Genomic DNA, 26,966 nt, shown 5'->3' with positions numbered 1-26,966 from the left:
AGCAGAACTTGAAGTGGAACACAAGTTATTTAACCCCAGATCCAAGTTCTTCATTGATTCATTGACTTTTCTTGCTTTGAAAGATTTCATAATAGGCCACTGGGTGTCAGCGTTGGCACCTCTCGTCTATGGAATCTGCTTTTCTATAATGGGAGACCATTTTTTGTATGTTTGTTGAAATAACAGAAACAAATATTAACAATAACACTATGAAGAAGGGGCAATAACAGGTAAGTAGTCCTAACAGTTAGTATCTAGGACTTTAGCTAGACATAGAATTAAAATTTCCAATTTTAATGCAAAAGTAGGGTTATATACACAATTTTAAGATTATATATATATATATATAAAATTGAAGTACTTACCTCTGCCAAGTCTTCAAAGCAGCTTCCTACTAAAGGATGGGGACTGCCTTCATCTGTCATTTCTACAGTGTCTTCTATATGGCCCAGTAACTTTACACTAAGTTCATGTATATCTACTATACGGCTAAATATATTTTCTACATCCTATTGGGGAGGAGAGAAATATATTAATTCAATTAGGCTGTGTAACAATAGATAAATTTTGAGTTTATAAGTCATTTTATAATCACAGAACTTAACATGGAAAATATACTGACAAATACTAATGACTTATAAATTAAAAATACTCAATAATTTGTTTTGCAATTTACAGGTAATAAATACATTTCTCTTGAAAAATGGTTCTCAAACTTTGTCTTAGGACTCTTTCACACTCTCATAAATTATCTAATAAATTACCACACTTTTATAGACTTTTTTTGTATCTATAAATATTTACCATATTAGAAATTAAAACCAACAATGTTTAAACATTTAATTCACTTATAAAAATGAACTCACTACATGATAACATAAGTAACATTTTTGTGAAAAGCAACTGTTCTTCTAAAATAACAAAAAGGAAATATTTAGTATAAAATGGTATCACATTACATTTTTGCAAATCTAACAAGTAGTTTAATAGAAGAGAGCAGGATTTTTCTATCATTTCTTGCCATTCAATCTGTTGGGATACATTATTTTGGTTGAAATACATGAAGAAAATCTAGCTATACAGATACATATTAGGAAAGGGAGAATAATAGTCTACTCAAATAACTGTTAGGTATTCTTTTGTAAAGATTCTTCATAATTTTTTATTGAGATGTACCTCATATACCACAAAATTTACCCTTATGAAACATGCTTATGATATTGACAGTTTTCAGTGTATTTACAGAGTTGTATAATCACACTATCAAATCCTGGAACATTTCATTACCTCAGAGAGACACTGTAAACCTATTAACAATTATTCTCCATTCTGCTCTTTTCCCAGCCCTTGTCAACCTCTATTCTACTTTCTATCTCTATGGATTTGCCTATTCTAGACATTTCCCATAAATAACATCCTTTTATGGCCCTACACCAAAATTTAATGAGTGGTAGTTTTGTTTTGTTTTTTTTTTTTTTTAGTTGTAGATGGACCTTTATTTTATTTATTTCTTTTTATGTGATGCTGAGGATCAAACCCAGCGCCTCACACATGCTAGGCAAATGCTCTACCACTGAACTACAGCCCCAGGCCCCGAATGATAGTTTCTTAAAGGTTAGATGCAATGTGGAATCAATTTTGTATGATTACACTAAAATCCACTGGTTACTATTTTTTGATTATTTTTATCAGTGACTATATTATGTCAAATTAACTTTGAGATATGACTTATATACAGTAAGATATACCTATTTTTAATGTACTTTTTGGTGAGATTTATGTATTCATTCTTATAACTACCATCTTATTCAAGATATGTAACATTTTCATTGCCTTAAGAAGTTTCTGTATTCCTCATTCCCATCAATTTTCACTATTCTCACTCCCAGGGAACCCATAATCTTCTTTTCATCACTAGAAAAGTACCTTTTCTAGAATATGAAATAAATGGAATCATATCTAGTCTTTTATGTCTAGTTTCTTTCTTTTTTTTTTTAGTTGTTTTGGACCTTTATTTCATTAATTTATATGTGGTGCTGAGAATCAAACCGAGTGCCTCACACATGTTAGGCAAGTGCTTTACCACTGAGCTACAACCCCAGCCCTTATGTCTAATTTCTTTGTTCCACGCTGCTATGTGTATAAGTACTTCATACCTTTTCATTACTGAGCATCATTCCACCACATGGACATGTCACACTTTGTATATCCACTCAACTTATTTATATATTTATTCATTTATTTATTTTGTAGTTATGGATGGACAGCATGCCTTTATTTTGTTTTTATTTTTATGTGATACTAAGGATCGAACCCAGTGCTCCATACATGCTAGGCAAGCACTCTACTCCTTAGCTACAATGCCAGTCCACTCCATTCAACACTGATTGACACTTGGGTTGTTTCTAGTTTGGGGCAAAAACAAAACTGCTAGGAACATTTGTGAACAAGTGTTATATGAACATGTTTTTATTTTTTCAGGACAAAACTTAGAAGTAGAATTACTAGATAATATGGGTGGTTTATGCTTATTATTATACAAAACTGCCAAACTTTTTTCGAAAATATTTATACTTATTTACATCTCAAAAGTAATATGGGAACTTTATGTTCCCACAAATAGGTGTGCCACATCCTTTTCAGTATTTGATATTGTCTTTTTTTTAAGTCTTTCTAATGAGTGTATAGTAGCAGCTCAATGTGTTTTCTTTTGAATATCTTTATTTTGTTTATTTATTTTTATGTGGTGCTGAGGATCAAACCCAGGGTCTCTCACGTGCAAGGCGAGCGCTCTACCACTGAGCCACAACCCCAGCCCCTCATTGTGGTTTTAATGTGCATTTCTTAGATGATTATTGATATTGACCATTTCTAGTTCTTAATGTTTGTGTCCTAAAACATCTTTGCCTTTCCTTTACTGTTATTTTTTAAAACTACTTATTTATTTTTTACTTACAGTACTAGGGATTGAGCCCAAGGGCATTCCACTGAACTATATCCTGGGCCCTTTTTGTTTTTTATTTTTAAATAGGGGCTCACTAAGTTGCTGAGGTTGGCTTTGACCTTGTAATCCTCCTGCCTCAGCTTCTCAAATAGCTGGAATTACAGGTGTGTGCTATTGCATTCCAGCACCTTTACTCATTTTTAAAAGCAACTTTATTGAAATATAATTTGAATACCATGTAATTCATCCATCTAAAGTGGGTAATTCAATGTGTTTTTTTAAATAATCTACAGATTTGCACAACTAACACTATAACCTATTCCTTATTATTTATTACTATTGTTTGTGTTGCTCAAGATTAAACCCAGGACCTCACACATACTAGGCAAGCACTCTACCACTAAGCTACACCCCCACCCTTGTTCTTTTATTTTTTTTTAATGTTTACTCACAGTTTCCATAGTAAGCACTGTTTCTCCATCAGTCACCTATGGCTGAGTAGCTTTAGGAATTACTAGTATGTAACTCCCTTAGACAACCTCACTTGCTGTCAATCAGCATTTCCTTAGGTCCCAATTAGGTTAGTTTGATTATTATTATAACACCAGCAATGCTTTATCTGAGTGTCAATGTTACTGGTTCCATTTTTTGTGCTCTCAATAATACTGCTGTCACACTTCTATCATAGTTACTACACACTGTATTGCAATTTAATTTTAAATTTACATCTCTGTCTTAACTTGAGGGAACAAACTGTTTCTTATTTATCTTTGAATCTCCACTGCTAAGTATGGTACCTGACAACACAGTTGGTATCAATGAAATATTTATTAAATGACTCAAGTTGGCCAAATAAAGCAAAAATATCTTCTACCTAGACAAGAGGCTTTATTGTTTGGTGTGTATCAAAGATTATGAATTCATTTTAACTTATATAATCAGTCTGCTTTTTATATTTTCTTTTAATATGTGATATGTGATCTCTTAAAACTTGTAGCATTTTATTTGTGATCATAAATTAAGTCCAACAGCTTAAAAATATTGGCAAATTAGTGTGAACTAGACAAATTCAAATTCAAGGTTGTCATATAATGATAGACATATATATACACAATATACTTACATTAGCTGAAAACAATTTGGAATTGGAGACAAAGGGCTCTCTAAAAACTTTTATAATTAGATTTAGTTCCCTTATATATTGTCGAATTTCTGCCATAAATGCTTTTACCAAATCATAGTAAGTTTGTTCTCCTGAAGTGGAAGGCTCTTCATCAGTTAAAGATAATACATTTATATCTTCTACATCTTGATGAAACATATCCATCAATACCTATATGGTTAGAGATATATAAAGTATAAATGTGAATCTACAGTCAAATTTGAAGGTAAATGCCCTAAAGTTCTGTGAATAAAGTTCTTAAATGACTAAAAAAAACAATCTGATATATAACTGCATCTTTATGGATATATTGCTATAACCCCTCAAAACTTCTCTAAAATAGAATTCTACTAATATTACACATGCCTCCTCCAAGTTCTTTATCAACACTAGTAGCTATCTGTCTCTCATGTTAACCTATCACTTCTGGTTTGTTCCCAAATACTACTTCGAATTTCTCTGATTTGGTGTTTTCTGTTCTATACCCTTGCCATTCTCACCTTATTCCATGGCCTCAATCTCTCATATTTGGCTTATTTTCCTACATTTGGTAGGGATGAATCAAAACAAGCCTTGTTTTCTCCAAGAAGTCTACCATTGTTAGTCTTCCTGAAACTTATCTTTCCCTTCTTGTGAACTTCTACAGTGTCATACAGATAAGATTACCTACATTAGAGAGTATCATAATGACCAGATGAGATAAATCATGTATATGCTCAACTTTCAATAAATGTTTGGTCTTAATATTATTGAAACACTGCACAAGTAGTATTTAAAGAAAACTAAGTGTTGAAATAAAACTTTTAGTACTTTCAAATTTTAAAAAACTGTTTTCAAGTAAATCTATAGCCTTTTAAATCTTCCAATTCAAATTAAATTTTAAGAAATTCACTGTAAGATATTATTACTATAATAAACCCTAGTTGCAGCAATATATAAAAATTGCTACATGTTTAAAAACATCTTAATATTATGTATCTAATATATTTCTAGAAAGTGATATCCTAATTCTTGCTACTAGATTTACTAGAAGTATTCCCCAAAATATAGTACACAAGTTTAAGAAATAAAACATACAGAAGCTCAGTTTCCTACCTTATCAGCACACATTGCCACTTTAATATCTTGTTTTGTAATTTCATAATGGCGTATGTTTCTTACATAATTCCCCACCAGCTTTAAAATGTCTGCAGAAATGTATTCTAATACTGCTACTATGTAAACAGAAACCTGATGGTCAATTTTATAACCTAGGACCTCCTGCAAAATTAAAAGAAAAATGTGTTTAGACACCATATACTAAAAATTGAACACACTGATTACAAATTTTTGAAAATCATGCACTTTAGCTTAACTTTGAGGTCTGTGATTATCAATGTTTTATTTTATAATTTAAATGGTCCAATTATGAAAAAATATATGTATTACAACTGAAAAATGTAAACTAAGACAAGGCAAGGCAAAATCATCCTGGTCATGTAAAACACTTAAGAGCATACATTATTAAATATATAATCCCTAACTTAGGAAGCAAAGTTCAAGTTTGGTATATTTTGCTCTTCAGTTATGTTCTTCATTACCCAAGTAAGAATACCTGTAAGTAACTACAACAACGGAGTTTTCTCTTTTATACAAGAGTAAATACATTATTGGCATCTAGAAATATCATATACCTCTATTTTTTCCTAAGGAACCTAGGCTCCCCCAAATCTTAATGGCACATTTCTCTGGCTGTTCCTATGGGGGGGAAAAAAAAAAAAGTGCTCTGTCCCACTGCACAACGGTAGTTACTAAGAGCACATTAAATAGTTCTATTATTAGACTTCAAAGAGTATGGTCTTTTATAGGTCTTTTGTTCTCCTTGTAGGAGAGCAAATTCCAAACAATCCAATTAAGGGGGAGAAAAACTTTGAAATAAGTCTACTATAAGTTGTGGGCAGGCTGCATTTACTGTTTGGGATATATAAAAACTATTAAATGTATCATGGTAAAGATTTACCAGTAACTTGAAATAATATCCACAATTAGATTACAAAACTCAAAATTTATGATTATTAACAGTATGTACATATCTCAATTTATTGATTCTTTCTGACTATAAGTCAATGTATGGTTGATGAAAATCTTAAAAAAGGAATTACAAAGAAATATGCAATTATTAATAATTTAGTAATTTTCCATGCACATTTCCTCAGTCAAAACAGTCAATAAGACAAAGGCAGCTATTTCTATTCAGCCACCAAAGACAAAAATGCCATTTGACAGTCTTAAATATTATCAAAGTAGTAAGCCTTACATTTATGTATAATATTAAGAAGATCTATTTAACACTATCACTTTGAGTCTTATGGATTTGAACCAGGGAGTTAGATACTTTCTGTTAGAAAGTTAGATACTTTCTCTCATTACAAACTGGAAATAATGACAATAGTTTTCTTGAGTAATAAAACTCAGAGACAATACAAGTAAGCATTAGCATTTTGCCTGTATTATAGTGTATGCAAAATTATTGATATTTAAAAGTATTAAGGTTTTAATTCTTATACTTTTTTTTTATAAGTTAGTCAATAGTTTGTTCATTGTATTAAACAGAACAGAAAGAGAATTATTAGGGTTTGTAGCAGTCATTCTTTCCATTAGTTCTGGAGAGATTAAACTGATGTAAACAGCAAGTTGAATTGGCTAGTTTAGGTGATACTCAGGATTTTTTTTTGTTGTTGTTCAAAGATTAGACAGAGTCTTATTGAAGTCTCACACAATTTCCTGTACAAAATATTAATTTCTAAATTATTTATATGGAAACTTAGCTCTAAACAACAAGAAAGGTGGAATTTTATAAATTTTCTTTGCAGTTCTTATAACACCTGGAAACAAAATCCACAATAATAACTTTTCTTAGTCTTTCAATTTGATTGATAATTACTTTAAGGTATGAAATTACCTTAAATCATGTTGTTCAATTTAGACTTATCATAGCATCCCTCCCCATCACATGAATCCCTGGAAGACTTAAAATGAGAGAATTTTACTCTTCAGTTAAACATTCTTAGTGTTTGAAAATGGTGGTTTTTATTTTGCTTTTCAAAGGGAAGAAGGCAGTGTTTCATCTTTACCTTTAATAAAGGATGAATTTTTTCTACTGGGAGAGATAAAGGGTTTCTTCGCTTCCTCTTTTCTATAGCTGATTGAGCATCAGCTATTGCCCATTTATCAATTGGATGAGGGAAACTTTTTTGAACACGTTCCTTAGAAAATAGGAAAATAACAACTAAGCATCAAATAAACCAAACAGTGACCTTCACTTAAAATTTACTTTTAAAATCAAATAATATCAAAGAATTTTCCACATGTTGTGTAATTTATATTACAAACACACTTAAGCTAAGAAAAAAACCATAATTGTCAATATATTAGTTTCTTTGTTGACTAAAAAATGGAACATTCTTTCTATTATCTAAGGAAGATAATAATATTCTGAATCCCAACTTAATTGTGATAAAGTTAATTACCAGAATGAGTAGAAGCTGCTTTAAACATAACTTTTATAATTTCAAGCAAGAACAAGACCTAAGCTCAAAAAGCAAATATCTTAAATTAAATTTTCATTTACTTGTCCTTACTTTTCAACACCAATTACAAGCTCAAATAGCATTATGCAATTGAAGCCTCAAAAATTTTTTTCTTTATCCATCATGTAAAAGTACTCAACCCTCAAATTATTTACAAATCAAAGAAATCAATGATTTACATTGGTATCTACAATTTTAATACATGGCAGTTTATCTTTAGAGTAAGGTCCTCCATAGGTTATTGATTTTTAGCAAAATACTTCAATTTAAGCTGGGCACATGCCTGTAATCCCAGTGGCTCAGGAGACTGAGGCAGAAGAATTTCAAGTTCAAAGCCAGCCTCAGAAACTTAGTGAGGCCCTGTCTCAGAATAAAAAGCAAAAACAGCTAAGGATATGGCTCAATGGTTAAGCACTCCGGGGTTCAATCTCTGAGACAAATGAACAAACAAACTTCAATTTAATTTCCAGCAGTTATTCAGTTACAATTTCACTGAAAATATAAGAACTCAAAATACTATAATGGCTGAATTCCCTTACCTTAAGAGACAATGTGATTCATACTTCACTTTAAACAGAAAGTACTTTCATTCTAGCAAGTTTTTAAAACCCACTTGCAGGATACCATGATTATAACCAGTAGAGGTCACTATTGCACAACTTTTAACATTTTAAATTCCTAGTACTCAACTAGTATTGGTAGTGTGTGAAAACTGCTGGATGAAATGACTATGATTATAAACCTGAAAAAAAGTCTTATCAGTTGCTGTTAAATGGAAAATAAAAGAAAGATTGCCATGTGATAATCTGGGAGGTGGAGAAGGGGCTGGAAGAAATGACAGGACATAAGCAAATCTTTGTTCAAATTCACAGCCAGCCTTAGGCTAAATCAGTTGCTGAATTGCAAAATGATTATTTATATTCTAATTAATGAAATCAGAAATGTATCTAAAGAAATCACTGTAGTTAAAAATGGAGTTAACAAATTTTCCAACTACGTAGTTGAAAACCTGTTTGCCAGGATGCTAGCCTCATGTAGTAAAGGCCATTCAAAGGTTCAAAATTCTGGTGGAGCAAGGGCAGATGATAAAGGAGAGACTAGGGTAGAAAGGAACATGCAAAACAAAAATTACCTCATTTGTATATAATGTGTCAAAATGCATTCTATTTTGTTAAACAAATAAATGATTTCCTTTGTCCAAGTTAATTCTATGGATTTGTTAATCCCAAAATGACAAGATCAGGTTTTTTGTTTTTGTTTTCCGTTTTTGTTACTAGGTATTCAACCCGGGGTAGGCAAGTATTCTGCCACTGAGCTACATTCCCAGACCATGGATTTCTATTGAGATGTTTACATTGAAAGGTTTATCCCATGGTTAAACCAACTAGGTGTATCTATGGTAGAAACCTAATAATAGTGTGTGACCTTGTGGCTTTCTAACACTTTTTTTTAAAAATTTAATTCAGTGTAAGAAATAAAATGCCCTTACATGTTATACATATTTACTCAACTGAAACAAAGTTTCACAAACAAAATCTGCCCTTTTTATATAAAGTACACTGGTCTTTTCTATTTTTAAAAATGTTGGTTGGGCAATGCTCTAAAGTGATTTTATGACTTATTAATGGGTCATGGGTAGAAAAGCAGTAGAAAACAACAGAAGTTGAACTCCAGCTCGAAATTCTGAATAGATTTAATATTTTTTTTTGGGGGGGGGAGTCACCTTAAATATATTTGAAGAGTTTGCTAAGTTTAGGGACCTTATTACTTTGAATAAGGAAAATGGAAGATTATTTCTTAACAAAAGAATCTAAGACACAATTTGCTAGTTTTGAATGTCTTGTCCCTAACAAATTCATGTTGAAATCTTAATACCCACTGTGGTGGTATTAAAAAGTGGGGCCTTTATAAGGTGACTTGGTTTTAAGGACTCTGTCCTCGTGAATGGAATTAGTTCCTTCATAAAAGAGACTTGAGGAATCCCCCCCAGCCCCTGCCCCATTCACCCATTCACCCATGTAAGGACACATATGTAGAAAACAAGACCATATCATCTGGTGCCTTGATTTTGAACTTCTCAACCTCCAGAACTATGAGTAATAAACTTATGCTATTTTTAAAAATAAACAAAATAAGAAAACATATGCTGTTTATAAATTAGCCAGTCTAAGGTATATTGCTACAGCAGCCTCAACATACTGAGACAGCATTTACTCATTTCTCTATCTCATCTCCACATTTTTTTTTTTTTCTTTTTTGGAGTGGTGCTGGAGATCATACCTAGGGCCTTGTGCATGGGAGACAAGCACTTTACCAACTGAGCTACATCCCCAGCCCTCATCTCCACATTCTTTATTCTTATCTAAATACCCTTCCAAGGCTGGTACAGGGTATTATACAATTAATATAAAAAAATAATCAATCATTTCTATCTATTCTGAGGGTCAGTTTTCCCAAACATAGTATGAGGAGAACAGTAAATAGCCCACAAGGTTATTGTAAGGACAAAAATTTATTTGACAGTACTTTGAAATTATCAAGCCCAATAGATAACTGATTGGTATTTCTATTACTGTTACACTGTTACAAACACTTAAAAAAAAAAAAAAAAAAGGAAAGAAAGAAAAGAAAACCATCCCTAGCCCTAAAGCCAACTTGCTGGAATTCCATATGGCTACCTCTATTTTAAAGGCTCAGGCAAAGTATTTAAAAATAATAAGGCAAGGAAAAGGATAAATATCTTTGATGTCTCAGAACCTCTAAGAATATTAAAAATCTATGAAATATCTTTTATTCAATCTTGAATCTACATATTGATTAAATCTATACAAGTGGAAGATTGAGAGACTTTTAGTTACTTCTGAAAACCCACAGAGATTTCCTTCAATACTGGCAAATAATGTATTAGTTTCTATGTTAATTAAAAGGATAAAATTGATAAGTATAAATACAATGTCAACAGACTATCAAATGCCTGGAATGTACATCAGGATAATAAACAAGATAATAAACATAAGGATAATAAACAAGATGAAATTTGTATCTCCATTCTAATACATTAGACATTCGGTTGGAAGCTGCATTTTATAAACACTGTGGGGGAACCTAACTAGAATCCAAAAGAGCAGTTGGAATTGTTAATGAGAAGCAGAGTCAGGGAACCAGTTCTATTTAAGATCCATTTTGTGAACCCCAATGTAAACACTTATCCAAAGCCAATTATAAATAAAAGATATACATAATTTGATTTGATTTCAATAAAAAAGGGTATAAATTTAATGTAAGAAACCTACCCTGGATTCCCTAAAAATTAAAGTGAATTACTACACTGCAGTACACTACCTTCACTATATCCACAACATCTGTAATTCAATGTTCCTTGATACTTTGTCCCAGTTGAAATCTGGATCCCCTAGGAAGATTTCTAGAGCAGGAACTGCCTTAGCCCCACAGCCTGCATGCAAGATTTCATCAACTGCTTCTGAAACATCATTCTTTCACACTCTTGTACCAGCATCCTGTGCAGCTTTATTGCTTACATTAAGGTCACAGAAAATACTCTTCTGACCTTCTCTCTCTCTCTCTCTCTTTTTTTTTGGCGGGGGCAGGAGGGTGAGAGGTTGTACCAGGGATTTAACTCAGGGGCACTCGACCTTTGAGCCATATCCCCAGCCCTATTTTGTATTTTATTTAGAGACAGGGTGTCACTGAGTTGCTTAGGGTCTCACTTTTGTGGAGGGTGGCTGTGAACTCGTTAACCTCCTGCCTCAGCCTCCCAAGCCGTTGGGATTACAGGCGTGCACCACTGTGCGGGGCATGAACTCTTAATTCTTTTAAACAACTCATCTTCACCTTTAGTACAGCCACCACCAAGTGACCATATTCTGTTTTGTAACTATGTTACCATGAAATCGTAAATTCATACAACTCTGTTTCCAATCTATTCTACTACTCTTGTTCAGATATTTTAGTGTTACCAATTCTCTGAGCTCATTACTGAAACTAATGGAAATGTTTTTGAAATGCTAGCTAGCATCACAAAACTGTTTTAGTTGAAAAGTAAAATATGGAATAGTATCACAGCTAAAATATAAAAGCTATCATATACATATACCCAACACAAAGTTTAAAGATATGCAGTCTTGATTTTCATATATATTGAACGTATATTTTCTGGAATTGAAGAGCACATTCTTTTTGCCTTCACTGATATTACAAAAGGCATACACATTCGATATATCTAAAGTAAATATGAGGCTAATTTTGTCATACCTCTACATCTGAAGCACTTCGGGGCTGAGCTTGGCATAGCATATTTAATAACTGCAAGATTAATTCTTCAACATACTGGAGAGCATCATCATTAGACTCAAGAGTCGGATGAACTTGTCCCTGGACCTATTAAACAAAAAGCAAAGTAATTAAGATGTGGGTTTGGTTTATCTAATTAAAACAAAAGAAAAAAATTATATATATATTCTTTTTAATTTAAATGTGAACTAGCCTACAAAGACAAACTGGATATTACTGACCCAAAAGTCAGGCATGCTCAACCTTCATTCTCCCTAGCCACATTTACCATATATGCCAATAACATGCTTTGGAAATCCTGCTACCTAACTGTATAATATCAATGTTTTTTCTTATACCACAGTTGCAATGAGATGAAGGAGAGACTGAGGTGATGATAAAAGATGCTGTTTGTGATTTTTTTTTTTTTTTGTCAGAACCAGAGCATTTATTCAACATTCTGCTTGAGCAAAATTGGCCTCCTGTGGGTCTCCGTCCCTTATTTAACTTTATCTTTCCTACTAAACGATAAAATCCAAGAGGAGATATATATTATGTATATATGTGTGTGTGTGTGTTTGTGTATGTATAATCACATCTACTAATTTATCTCCAGTATTTAACACTACACAGAGCTCACACAGTACACCTTTGATAAATATTTGTGAACACAGAGTCACCCTCTATCAAAGGACACAAAATGTACACTTTGACAATTTCGGACTTTGTCCATTCCATGTAGGAAGACTGGTGGCCTAATAATCTTCACTTTCTTTTTATAAAGCTTGCATTTTAATAGCTAGTACAAAGGCCGCCTTTTCTTTATCACTCACTGTGAGCCAAAATAAATAAATGGCAAGAAAAAACAGTCCCTGAGATAAATAATACATGTTTTAAGACATGCTTAATACTTCAGAGGGTGGTAGAGGACTTAATAGAAGAAAGTGCACAATACACACTGGTCAAGGGCATTGAAGATGGTCTGCTGTCTGTACTTCATTAGCTGAAAGGATGACAACCATGGGTAAGGGATAATAGTTATAAGAAGTGTACCATATAAAGAATTTTAAAAAACATGTTAAAATATATACATATGCACTGCACATACTTTTTTAAGGCAAATATTTTGTAGGCAAATAGCAATCTAACAATTCAGAATTGCATGAGGGGGTACTATATAGAGAATGAGGTTTTAAACTATTTTTTAAAATATTTTTATAGGTGGAGAAACTGAGCCCCAAAAGACTTAACTGATTTGCTCAAACACTTTTAATCATATTCAATATAACAGCTACCAATCTGATTATAATTTATCCGTTTACAAATCTCTCTATCCTATTCGATGACTGAATGGTTACACAGTTAAAATAACGAAGAGCTTGGGATTCAAGATTCTGAGTTCAGTCCTTTTCATTCACCATGACAACACATTCTGACTAATGTGACAGGTACTAAATCTCATAAACTTAGCATGATTGAATTACTCTTTAAAAACAAACAAAAAACACCTGGACCTTGACAAAAGTTTCTTAAAGTACTGGGAATTGAACCCAGAGGTACACTATCACTGAGCTACATGCCCAGTCCTTCCTCAAACTCGTGCTCCTCCTGCCTCAATCTCCTGAGCAGATGGGATAACAGGTGTGTGCCACTGTGCCGGACAAACAGAAGTTTTACTCTTATATGTTGAATTGTATGCCCCCAAAGGCCTATACTGTCTTTTCAGATACTCTTTATCTTCATCTAGCTCTAAAGACTAACACCACATGTAGGATTATTTCTATCTGGTGCTTGGTCAGGTTCCTTTCTTTTCTGAAACTCTTTTCTTAATATTAGTGACTCAATCTATTCTAGTTCTCTGATTTCTTTGCTCCTTTTAAAATTTTCTTATAGAGTTCCATATGTTCCTTCACCCCTCAAATGTGGACTCTCATCTATCTGCTCCCTTCTATTCCTTTCCCCAAGTAATCTCATTTACTTCTACATTTTGAACTAATACTATGTACAGATGACTCCATATTTATCCCTAAGTCCTAACTTCCTGATTCTTAAGATCCATACTTCTAAATACATGCTAAATATTTCCACATATTCTACCAACATCTTAAATTTAACATTAAAAGCTTATAAATTCTGAACATTAATATTTGTCAAACATTAAATCTATCAAATTAGGATTATAATTCATACAAGACCAATAAATTGTTTTACTTCCTTAAAAACAAAACTGGAAAACACAGGCAATGGTAATGTTCAAAAGTCAAGCAGAATATTAATTTCTAAAAATCCATAAACTGATCTTTGTTCTTTCAAGGAAAATGCTATTTCTTTAAAGAGCAAACAGAACTAGTATTATATTTCACATACAGATAGAATAAAAACAATAAGACAGCTAAAGTGCCCCATCCCATCTAAATTGGTATTTAGTCATTTAATGGATCAAATGATCCAAACTGTTCAAGACTACACAGAATAGATTACCCTGCCAAATCTTATGACAACCTCTAGAAGTCATCTATAGCTGATCATTTACTGAGGTGTGTGCATGTGTGTGTTTATCAGCAATTACAATAAGCACTTAGAACTGGGTATAAACTAGATGTGGGTTTTCCCTCAAATGTAGTTTGCAAAAACATTACCTTTTATATTTAGGTTTATTGACAAAGAAAACTTCATTATAGTTCTTTAAATGTAACTAAAGTAATTTAAGTATAATAAATGCAAATACTTCACTAAAGAACTAATGATAATCACGAATAAGAATTTTATGTGATGATGACAACAATTCTTCTTTTAAGATATAATCACCATGTTCAATTAAAAATGTCACTCTTGAATTTCAAACCTTCATTGGGCCCACTTGGCTTCTACCTTGGCAGTTCATTTTGTCTCTTGTAATTCCTAGCAGACTCTGAAGGAACTTTATTGACTATTATTGCCAGATTTTGTGGAATCAAAAAGCAAAGGGATTTGGTCTATATCAATTCCTAGTTGTTTGATACATAAGTCCTCCAAGTGTATTCAGGAACCCCTTGGATAAACTGTCAGAAAACACTGTGTTGAATTCTGATGAATCTTTAATAGCCTTTTCTAGCTAATGGCTCTCTGAAGAATTAGAAAGGCTTTTAGATTGTATTTTATCATGTCTTAAGCCTAGATCTGCCACTTTATTTATAAATGGAAGCATCTCAAATGAAACTGGTATTCTCAAAACCTTTTCCATACCAAATAATAAAGATTTGATGATTCAAAACTCTTTCACTTTAGGATTGTTTACTCACTCTTTGATGTTTTAGGTGCTCATTTTTCCTAGTTTAAAAATCAAAATTGTTAATAAAGTCAAGAGGCAAATATCAAACAATTCAGAGAACTTATATCTTTCTCAAAAATAAGAATATTTTCTGGGCTAGGAATGTGGCTCAAGCGGTAGCGCGCTTACCTGACATGGGCAGGGCGCTGGGTTAGATCCTCAGCACCACATTAAAAATAAAATAAAGATGTTGTGTCCACCGAAAATTTAAAAATAAATATTAAAAAAATTCTCTCTCTTAAAAAAAAAAAGAATATTTTCTTATTTCTTGGTGTCTGTTAATGTTAATTGGTTCTGATGCCCATGTGTGTTACTATTTATTTCTCTTCCTGAGCTTCTGTTACTTGCCAGGGAAATAAAGATGAATAAAGGATATGAAATCTGTCTTCAAAAAGTCCAGTTAAACCACAGCACAATGTGCTGAGGCAAAAATGGGGTTATGTTTAAGGTACAATGATAACCACCAAATGCTGGGGTGTGGGAGGAGTTTGAGAATTCCCCAGCAGAAAGACGCACTTTGAATAGGGGCATAAAGGATAAAGACGGTGTAGTAACAGCTAATAGAGAGGAAGATAATTTAATAAAAGGGCTAGCACATAAAAAGGCAAAGACGCTGAAAACAAAATGGTATGTTGGAGAAATTTAACTGGGCAAAACAGTACATGTGGGAAAAGCAGAGACTGTAGAGACCAGGCTTGTATATCATGCTAAGGAGTTGGGAAGAGATTAGAGAAGCTTTAAACTAGAATAATAATTGAAAGTTTTAAACTAGAAATTGATGCAATTAGATCTATTTGCTGAAATCAAACCATGTCAGTGAAGGCTGGGTTAAAGCACAGATGAGATTGAAGCAAAACTACTTGGAATGATGCCCAAGCCTCCATAAGGAGAACAAAGACCAAAGAACAAAGTAAGAGGTGGAAAAGAAGGGAGAGTTAAGGTAGAATATTATGGGGGCCTGAAGACAGAAATGAGAGAAAACCACTTATTTAATCAGGACAGGAAATACTAGAAAGTAATACTTTGCAGAAAAGATAAGAAATTCAAAGTCTGACATTTGAATTTAATGTTCTTATACTACATCTAGTGAATGATAGCATTTTTTTTCGTAAATTTTTTATTTTGGTTGTGAATTATTTGCCATAGTAAATTTCAAATTCTCAAGTAGCAAAAACAACATAATTGTCAGTGCTTTGGTAGAAATAAACTTACTTAATTACCTATAAGCTAATGTAACTACAAAAAGAGGGGCCACGCATTAAAGTGCACACCTTAATCACAAGTTTCAGGCTAGCCTAACAATTTAGTGAAACCCTAAGCAATACAGCTAGAGGGTTAGGAATGTAGCTCGGTGGTAAAGTGCCCCTGGGTTTAATCCCCAGTACAAAAACATAAATTGATTGAAATAAGTAAAAATTGTTTTAAGAGTACCTATCACATTCTTAGCTGTGAGCAAAATATAAATAAAAAATGCGGCACACTGTCCAAGAAGCTTTGGACTACATATGTTAAAAAAAAACCATATTCATAAAATGATGAAAACAACTTCATGAAATTTTTGAGAAAAGAATGATAAGAGTTAACATATAGCAATAAACTTTATAAGAAATGTGATTACTAAAAAATCCTACCCCATATTATCTTAAGAAATTTTTAATTAAAGTAGGATTAATGCACAGTAAATATTTAAAAATATATACACAGAGATTTAAGTGTAGAGCATTTATGCCAGGAACCTTGGAAGCTCTCAAAGATGAACAGAATCTAACACATGAACACACAAATATCATGAAAGAGATTCTTGGCAGCAAAAGATGGGCTAATTTAAAACCAAATCAATTGTAGTTGATTGAAATACAATGAAATTATACAAACTGGTACGGTCAAATGATAATTTAAAACAAAAACTCATTAAATAGCACTGGATATAACTTGGACACTGATTCTAGAATAATTAAATATGTATCATTCTCTTCCTATGCAAGCTATAATTAGAGATAATCAAATAGCCCAAGTTGATAAGGAATTCTTCCTTATAGAAGGATTCTAGATAATACAGAGAGAGTACAGTAACAAAAACCACAATTTGTAACCTGAACCACATAAATTCAGATATCAATCATCAATAAATGAAACTATTATGTTAAGAGTCAATCGTTATAAAGGAGGACTCAGGCTGCCACCTCCTGAAACCCCTAATTTTAGTTACCATAACAAAATTGGGAACAGAATTGATACTGTGAAGTAATGGCACCACCTGTAAAGTACTGCTGCCAAAACAGCTGAATAAATACAATCCAGCATCTAAAGCTTCTATTTAGAGAAACTATAGATATAAGGACAACTGAGATATCATGAGAAAACAGAAAACTTCAGTTTCCACAAGTCAGTTGAGCAAAGAAGGTCTATGGCTAAAAGAAATTTAAGAGACATAACTCATAACCTTGTTTGGCTCCTGAGTCCAATAAACCAACTGCAAAAATGACAATTCCAAGATAACTGAAGAAACCTGAATTTCAAATGGTATTAGTAGATGCCACAATAAATTATTATTAATTTGGATAGCTATGATAATAGTATTGAAGCTGTGCAAGAAAAAGATGCATATTGAAGTGTGCAAGGAGAACAGTGTCTGAGATTTGTTTTAAAGTACTTCAGGGGAAGAAAAAGGAGAGTAAATGAAGCAGATGTGGCAAAATCTAGATAACTCTTGGATGTATTAGTGATAGGCACATAGATTCATTATTCTACTTTACAGTATGTTTTAAAGTTTTCAATAAAACTCTGGAGTGGGTTATGAAAATACTGCATATCACCTAGGGAGCATATCAACAATACAAATCCACTCTATTCTAACAATTCCCTTTGAAAAGTTTGGGGATAGGTCCCAGGATCTGCACATTTAACCATTCATTCTTAAACATTCTTAAAAGTGGTTCTGAGATCACACTTTGAGAAACACTAACACAGAGGAAACTCCTAAGTCCTAAATGTATCTGGATAAGTTAGGGGATGATTCCCAGGAGATTCTTATCTTGAGCTGAATTCTGAAGAATAAATGGAAATTTGCGAGGTGAATCAAATGAGGAGGAAAATCCAGAAGGAATACATCGATAATAAACACACAGAGATCTGAGAGTACCCACTGTAGTTGAGAATTGCAAGGCAGTGTGTATGGTTAGAATGGAAGGAAGCACGAACAAAGAACGGATAGCACGAGATGACATGGGTAAGAGGCAGAACATAAAGGATTCTGTATTGCATGCTAAGAAATTAGACTACATTTAAAATATTGATGCTAAGGCATCTTTTATTATACATTGTAAGCAGTTCAATTATAGAACTCTGAAAACATAAACCACCCATATTTTTCAGGATAATCTTTTGTCTTAAAAAGGGTCTTGTTACAAAGGGGAATGAAGGGGAAGAGGGAGGATGGGAACAGAAAAGACAGTAGAATGAACTGGATATAACTTTCCTGTGTTCCTATATGAATACACAACCAGTGAAACTCCACATCATGTACAACTGCAAGAATGGGATCCTAATTAGAATAAGTTATACTCCATGTATGTATGTCATGTATATCTAAAAAAAATTTAATTAAATAAAGAGTCTTATTAGTTTTTAATTCATAAAAGTACACAAATGTAAGATTACTTTTCAACGACACTGTCTACTACCTAAAACTGGGCATTAAAATATGTACTAAAATCAAATATACTTAAGTTAAATGGACAAAAACTGAACAGTATGCTCATGTGATACCATTATGTACATACAGTAGGTATATATGTACATGTATTTCTTACTTCTGTCCACTGAGATGGCCTAAAAAACACTGATACCTCTGTTATAATGAGCATACTCAGAGAGCCCAGATCTTGGTTTCTAACGACATTCTTCAATAAGAGAAACCGGAGTTCCATGGAAATTAGATGATCCTAGGTTTGGGGAAAAGAATATACAAGTGAGTTTGGAGTAGCATTAATAGAGAAGTGATAAAACAAAGAATGAGAGTATGTCAAAAACACATAGTGGGCAGGGAGAAGAAAGAAAGAAGGGGGGAAAAGACACTGGAACAAATATGAAAAAGTTCCAGTGGTCAAAACTGAAATAATTTGAGGAACAAAATAAGTAATGTAGTACTGGATTATAACCATATCTATATTTCCTAAATAAAAGATATATTTCATGTATACACAAATACATGAAAAGAAGCAAACATAAAATAATAAATTTATATATTTATACAAACAATTATAAATATACATTCATAAACATTTTATATATAAAAGTCATCCTCCTCAAACTTTTCCACATTCTCTGGAAGCAGGCTGGTGGGAGAGTTAGTTAATGGACCATAGCTGAAAGGGGTAACATCTACATAACTCAGTGACCAAGGTTAAAGAGAGAAGTTGGGTTGATAGCATATACCTTGATATACCATGATGAAAAACAGAACTCTACCTCTGTATTCTTCTTGCAAAAAATCCATGATTTCAGTATAACCCTGAGGAAAATACTGAACAAAACCAAATTGATAGACATTCTGTAAAAAACTTAACTAGTGCTTCCAAAGGTCAGCAAGGACAAAGACAATCTGAGAACCCAGAATTAGGGAGTTCAGATGAGAAAAAGTAATGTGGTATCCCTGATGAGATCCTGAAGCAGAAAAAGGCACTGGGGGAAAAACTAGAAAATCTGGCCAAGTTTAGTAAATAATAATACACTAATGTTGACTTCTTAGTTGTGACAAATGTACAATGGGGTGAAGGACATAGAGGAGTTCTCTGTACTATCTGTAAAAGTATTCTAAAATTAAAAATAATCTTTAGAAATATGAAACTTGGAGTATGTGCTTAGCACACACACAGGTACCTGGGCTCTATTCCTAGCACAATGATAATAATAATAATGATAATAATAATTATAAAGATAATATGGATTGCAGCCAAAGCAGTACTTAGAAGAAAACTTAGGGTCTTAAAGATTTATATCAGAGGGCTGGGGCTGTAGCTCTGTGGCAGAGAGCTTACGTAGCATGTGTGAGATGCAGGGTTCGATATTTAGCACTGCATTAAAATAAACAAATAAAATAAAGGCATGCTGTCCATGTACAACTACAAATTTCTTTTAAATAAAAGATGTGTATCAGAAAAAAAGAACAGATGAAAATTCAAGGTTAAACATCTAAACTAAGAAATTGGATGGGGGAAGGGATTAAAACACATCCTAAAGAAGAAATAAAGGAAAGCAAAAGTTAATAAATAAAAAATAAAGTCAAAACTTTGAAAAACACTAATAGAAAAACTTCTAGGAGACTAAACAAGAAAAAGAGAAGGCACAAAAAATATTATAGTTTTTAAAAAGGAGGACATAACTACAGATACGGCAGACTTTAAAAAAGTATGAGAAAATTATGAAAAACTTTAAGGCAAATTTTGAAGCTGTAGGCTAAGTGAATTAACTCCTAAAAAATATAAATTACCAAAACTGATTCAAAAATATTTCTGGTGGTTCTCAATCATTAAAGAAATTGTATCAAAAGCTTGAAACTTCCCATATGCAAAATAATTTTATCTTTCTAGGAATAGAAAATTCCAACCATATATCATGTGTTGTGTATAACTGACAGTAGTCCAGAGTAAGAAAAGAAAAAAGGAAAGTAAAATTACTCATAGGCCAATTCCTAAATTTGATGAAGAATATAAACAAAAATGCTACAGAAAATATCCAGTCCTATACCAAAAGAACTACCTGGGAAAACCAAGGAAAATAAAAGGATGCCTGTTATCATAGATGTCTATTCAAGACGGGTGCTGGAGATGCAAATAAAACAATAAAGGATTGGAAAGAAAAGAACAAAACTGCTACTATTTGCAGGGAATATAATTGCCCTCACTGAAAAACCTAAAAGAATCTACATAAAAATTACTGGAATTAATAGGTCCGTTTAGAATTACTGAAACGATCTACATAAGATAGTTGCATTACTATGTAAGCAATGAATAAAAAATAAAATCTGTGTGTGTGTGTGCATGTATGTGGATGCATTTTTCCCCCAAGTCTTCCAAAGTGAGTACATATTAATTTTACATGTATTTTAAGACTGTTTTTTTAAGCAAGGAGCTGTAACAACACATAAAACAACATTTTCACTACAAAATTTTACTAGTCAAATGTAAATATCTTTCACTTTATTTCTCTTTTTTTAAGCATAGTCTTTAACACAAAAAAATAATCTTATAAAATACATACAAAACGCTTCAGGGAGGAGAAATTATAAAAATTTAATGAATGACATTTTTAACCTTGGGAAATATATAAAATTTTTTATAATTTTTTTTAGTTGTTAATGGACTTTTATTTTATTTTCTTATTAATATGTGGTGCTGGGAATCGAACTCAGTGCCTCACACGTACGAGGCAAGTGCTCTACCACTGAGCTACAATTCCAGCCCCTATATATAATTTTTTAATGACTAAAAGAAAATAAATTAAAAGGCCTACGTTGGTTATTATGAGTCATTTTTTAATCATCTTCACTAAACTTTTGTCTGATTACCAAATACTCTGTAATGGACATTCATTTTTTAAAAATTTGTTCTTTTTAGATGTGCATGACAGTAGAGTGTATTTTGACACATTATACATCTGGCATATAACTTATTCTAATTAGGATCCCATTTTTTTTTCTTGATGCTGGGAATAGAACCCAGAGCCTTATGCATGCAAGGCAAGCACTCTACCAACTGAGCTAAATATGACCAACCCCTAGGATCCCGTTCTTGAGGTTTACATGATGTGGAGTTTGACTGGTTGTATATTCATATATGAACATAGGAAAGTATGTCCAATTCATTCTACTGTCTTTCCTATTCCCATTCCCCCTCCCTTCCCTTCATTCCCTTTGTCTAATCTAATGAACTTCTATTCTGCCCCCACACATACTCCCCTTATTGTGTATTAGTATCCACATATCACAGAGAATATTCAGCTTTGGTTTTGGGGGATTGGCTATTTGACTAAGCATGATAGCTTCCGATGCATCCATTTACTGGCAAATACCATAATTTCATTTTTCTTTATGGCTGAGTGATATTCCATAGGGTATATATACCACATTTTCTTTATCCAACGTATGATAAATAAAAGGCCTTAAATAGCTGGCCACAGTGGTGTACACCAGTAATCCCAGCAACTTGGTAGGCTGAGGCAAGAGGATCACAAGTTCAAAGCCAGCCTCAGCAAAAAGTGAGGCGCTAAGCAACTCAGTAAGACCCTGTCTCTAAATAAAATACAAAACAGGCCTGGGATATGGCTCAGTGGTCCAGTGCCCCTGAGTTCAATCCCTGGTACCCCCCCACACACAAAAAAGGCCTTAAATGGTATGATATACAATATCATAATGAAGTCAATTTTCCCATAATCTAAACATCAAAGAGTTATTAAAATTGAAACAATATTTTTCAGAAAAATTGAAATACAGATCCTACATTTACTTAAGAGAGTCAAAAATAACTAAGGCACTCCTAAAGAAAAATCAGACAAAAAATTATTCCTGTTGAGTGATGTGGCACATACCTGTAATCCTAGCTACTCAGGACGCTAAGCCAGGAGAATCACAGGTTCAAGGCCAGCCTCAGCTAAATTAGTGAGGCCCTGTCTCAAAATAAATAAATAAATGAAAAGAGGTCTGAGGTTGTAGCTCAGAGGTAGAATACTTGCTGTAAGGCACTGGGTTTCATTCTTAGCACTGAATATAAATAAATAAAATAAAAGTCCACTGACAACTAAAAAAAAATATGTTGGAGAAAAAAAGAGCTGAGGAGACTCTCTCTAAATAAAGTACAAAATAGGGCTGGGGATGTGGCTCAGTGGTCGAGTGCCCCTGAGTTCAATCCCTTGTACCAAAGGGGGGAAAAAACTGAAAACAAATAAATTACATCATCATGATAAACAAAAGATCTAAACCCCTTTAGTAAGGATATCTTCATAACTTGAGGTACAAAAGAGTTTTAAATGACCAAAAAAGCATGAAATAAAAAAACATAAAATTTCGTTAAATTAAGAACTACTACTTCTTCAAAATATCACAAAAAGTGCAAAGATAAGTAAAAAGAAATTAAACACATATAACCTGGAAAGGAAAAATAGGATAAAGAACCCAAAGTATTAGTAAAAACAAATACCTCAATATTTTTATCTATTTTTTATATTTTTTAGTGGTAGATGGACACACAATACCTTTATTTTATTTGTTTTTATTTTTATGTAATGCCAGGGATTGAACCCAATGCCTCACATATGCTAGGCAAGTTCTCCACCACTGAGCCACAACCCCAGCCCCTAAATACCTCAATTTTTTATAATGGGCAGAAGTCATGTTCACACAACTGCCCCATAAATATTACCAAAGTCCTCACCTTCAATCACATTAATTACACTGTACTCAAGTCAGTACAAATAAAAACTACAAGATATTGTTTTAGGGCTGGGGCTGGGGCTCAGCAGTAGTGCCTGGCATGTGTGAGGAACATGCCTGGCATGTGTGAGGAACTGGATTCAATTCTCAGCACCACGTATAAATAAATAAAGGTCTATCAACAACTGAAAAAAAAAGACATTATTTTATACCTATTTTGACAAAAATAAATCAAGTGATATTTGAGAATATTAAGTGTCTGTAAAGATACAAAGAAATGAGAATTTTCATCCATGACTGGTAGGAACATAAAATAACATAATCTCTTTGGATAAAAGTTTGGGTTACTAGTAAAGTTGAACACATAACACACACACACACACACCCAGCAATTCCATTTCCAAATACATTATAGAAGAACTTACCCATGTACAACAGATGAGCAAGCACAAAAGATAGTAATAGCAATGTTTGAAAAGCAAAACTTGGAACTGACCCAAATGTCCACCAACACTTCAACAATGGATTAATACATTGTAGTCAATTAATAAAATGAAATATTAGCAGTGAAAATGAAAGACCTATAAGCTGAACATAACATAAATCTCAAAAATATAATATTGAACAAAAATAAGTCACCAAACAATATAAATAATTATTCCATTTATATTCAATAAATTTAGAAAAAAAGATAAAACCAAACTATTCATTATTTAGGAATTTATACATGTGATGAAACTACAGGGGGGAAAAAAAAAGCACTGATTAACCCAAAATTCTAAGTTGTTACCTCCAGGGGATGGGAGAAAAGATGGTTTCTAACTGGTTAGTTAGAAAAACATCAGGGACTTTTAAGTATTAGGGAAATATTTTATTTCTCAAACTGTGTGTTAGGTACATAGATAATCATTTATTATTATTGAAGCCAAACATACATATGCTATGTGCACTGTTTTAAATGTGCAATATACAAAACACCAAAATATTAAGAGAATACTATGAATAATGCATATTTTTAAAAACATTACTTTTCTAGTTTTGAAAGTTTTAAGTATTTTCTCCAATGTAAGGAGGATGTATTACAAAAATGCCTTGAAAATACAATGTATTATAACTGCCCCATTAATTTTAAACAGTTGAAAAACTTGAAAAAACTGAGAAAACAGACTACTAAGAGCAATGAGCATTGACTATTCAAGCACAGCTGCCTGGTTTCTTTATCCATAAGTAGCTTATTAAATACTATTAGTCTTGTCATATTTTAAATACAAGCTTCTGCCAATGAGTATTATAATGAAATTCTTGACTCTATATTCATGTATAAACATGTTGAAGAGACATGTCCCCAAAACTGAGTTTGAAATTTTCACCCAGAAGCATCCTATTTCTAATGTTAATGCTTGTTAGGAAGCAAAGTTAACTTGTTTTGATTTGATTAAGATCCTGAACACAACTTTCACACTGCCATACCTTCTCATGCTTGTCCTCTCTGCCTTTGTCCTTCCCCCTCATGTCTGCCAACTGAAATCCTAATGATCATTTTAAGATATTACACATCAGCAACTCACTCCATCACCCAGATACTCACACGTGCTAGGAAAGCATTCTACCACTGAGCTACACCCCTAGTCCTGTTTTTTTTTGGGGGTAATAGTTGAACATTGTTTACCTAAAGGAAAGGAAAAAGGTCTGCGGAGACAGGAACTGTTCCTTTTCCACAATTTTTTGTCCATGCTGCATATATACTGGCATCTAATGGATCTTTTATTACTTGGTTTTATTTCTAATAAAAGGGCTGGAATTAGTTCATGTTCCTACCAATCAGAGGGAAAACCCTCTCAACACATGAGAAATCAAGTAAAGATCTCAGGAAAACACTGCTTTAATATAAGACTAAAGATGTTTTGGACAAGCTCTAACAAAACTTAAAACAAGCCTCAAAGGGTTCAGATTTATCCCAAGTAATTTAACTACTTACCAGAACAAAGTACAACACTATTTACAGAATTATAACAAAATCCATCACCCAAGAATATAAAATTCAGTTTCCAACAATCAAAAACTACCAGGCACATGAAAGGCAGGAAAATACAACCCAAAGAAGAAAAGTAAATAACTAAAAAAGACCTAGAAAAGATAAGATACTTTGAACTAAGCAAAGACATTAAAATGCATCGCATAGATATGCTTTGTATTTATATGCTTGAGTATATATATATATAATTAAAGATAGAATGGATTGAGTTAACAGCAGAAAAGATAGGTGAATTTGGAGACAAAGCAGTATCAACTATCCAAAATGAAACACAGACAGGAAAAGGACTCAAAAAGTAAAAAGGGTCTCAGTGACCTGCAGCTCAACATTAAGCAGTCTATCATATATGAAATTAGAACCCCAAGGAGGGAAGGGATAGGAAAGTAAACTTAAGAAGGAATCGGCATAATTTTGGAGAACCATGTGTGAGTTCCTGCCACTCCCTATCACTTTGACAAGAACTGCATTACAGTAGTTGTCTATGTTTTAATAAGATACTACAAAGATGGTTTGCTTGATCCATTCATGTTTCTAGTTTTTCCTCTGTGAATAAAATCTTGACTGCTATTTAAGTAAAAGCCAGGTTTGTATCATATCTATACTTCATTATAAATGCAAGGTCATGCTGGATGCAGTGGCGCTGCCTATAATTCCAGTTACTCAGATGCTAAGGCAGAGGTTCTCAAAGTTTGAGGCCAGGCTTGACAACTTACTGAGATTGTCTCAAAAGAAAAAATAAAAGGGTTGGAATTCGACTCAGTGGTAGAGAGCACCTGGGTTCACTCCCAATCTCTCTCTCTCTCTCTCTCTCTCTCACACACACACACACACACACACAGCCATGTTACCTGTTCAGCTCACTCCTTACACCCTTTTCAGAAGACACAGTCCCTAACTACATTAGGAAAAGCACAAGGAGGAAGAGTTCTGTTCACCGAATGTTTATGAGGAGAATGAATGAAAAGCATGCAGTTAAATAGCATCAGTTTTATCACTATGAGTTAAACATGCATAGGGTGGGTTGAAACATAATCACTATAAACTACCTCTTAGGAGAGTGTATTCAATTCCCAAACAATTTATAAATCAATTTTTGAAACTCAACTAATAAGTGGGGCTTTCCAACACATCTAGATGATAATTTAAACTTTTCTGATTAAAATAACTTTTGATAATTCACTAAAGCTTCATATTTTAAAATTTCCCAATACAAACATATATGATCCTC

General features: G+C 32.9%; 1 protein-coding gene across 1 annotated transcript in view; it reads right to left on the bottom strand.

Annotated features, from left to right (window-relative positions):
• The window catches only part of Sos1 (SOS Ras/Rac guanine nucleotide exchange factor 1), an 81,405-nt gene extending 56,190 nt beyond the window's left edge, over positions 1-25,215 (bottom strand). The window contains exons 1-6 of the mRNA XM_015479397.2: positions 25,174-25,215; positions 11,948-12,073; positions 7,220-7,351; positions 5,202-5,366; positions 4,068-4,277; positions 366-509 (exon numbers count right to left, since the gene is read on the bottom strand). Of these exons, the coding sequence (XP_015334883.1) occupies positions 366-509; positions 4,068-4,277; positions 5,202-5,366; positions 7,220-7,351; positions 11,948-12,073; positions 25,174-25,215 (819 nt within the window). The remainder of the gene's footprint in view (positions 1-365; positions 510-4,067; positions 4,278-5,201; positions 5,367-7,219; positions 7,352-11,947; positions 12,074-25,173) is intronic.
• Between the last annotated feature and the right edge of the window lie 1,751 nt (positions 25,216-26,966).

Source organism: Marmota marmota, unplaced genomic scaffold (assembly GCF_001458135.2).
Source record: "Marmota marmota marmota unplaced genomic scaffold, marMar, whole genome shotgun sequence".
NCBI classification, from domain to species: domain Eukaryota; kingdom Metazoa; phylum Chordata; class Mammalia; order Rodentia; family Sciuridae; genus Marmota; species Marmota marmota.
The sequence above is the reverse complement of the archived record's forward strand: the minus strand, read 5'-3'. Positions and strand labels throughout refer to the sequence as shown.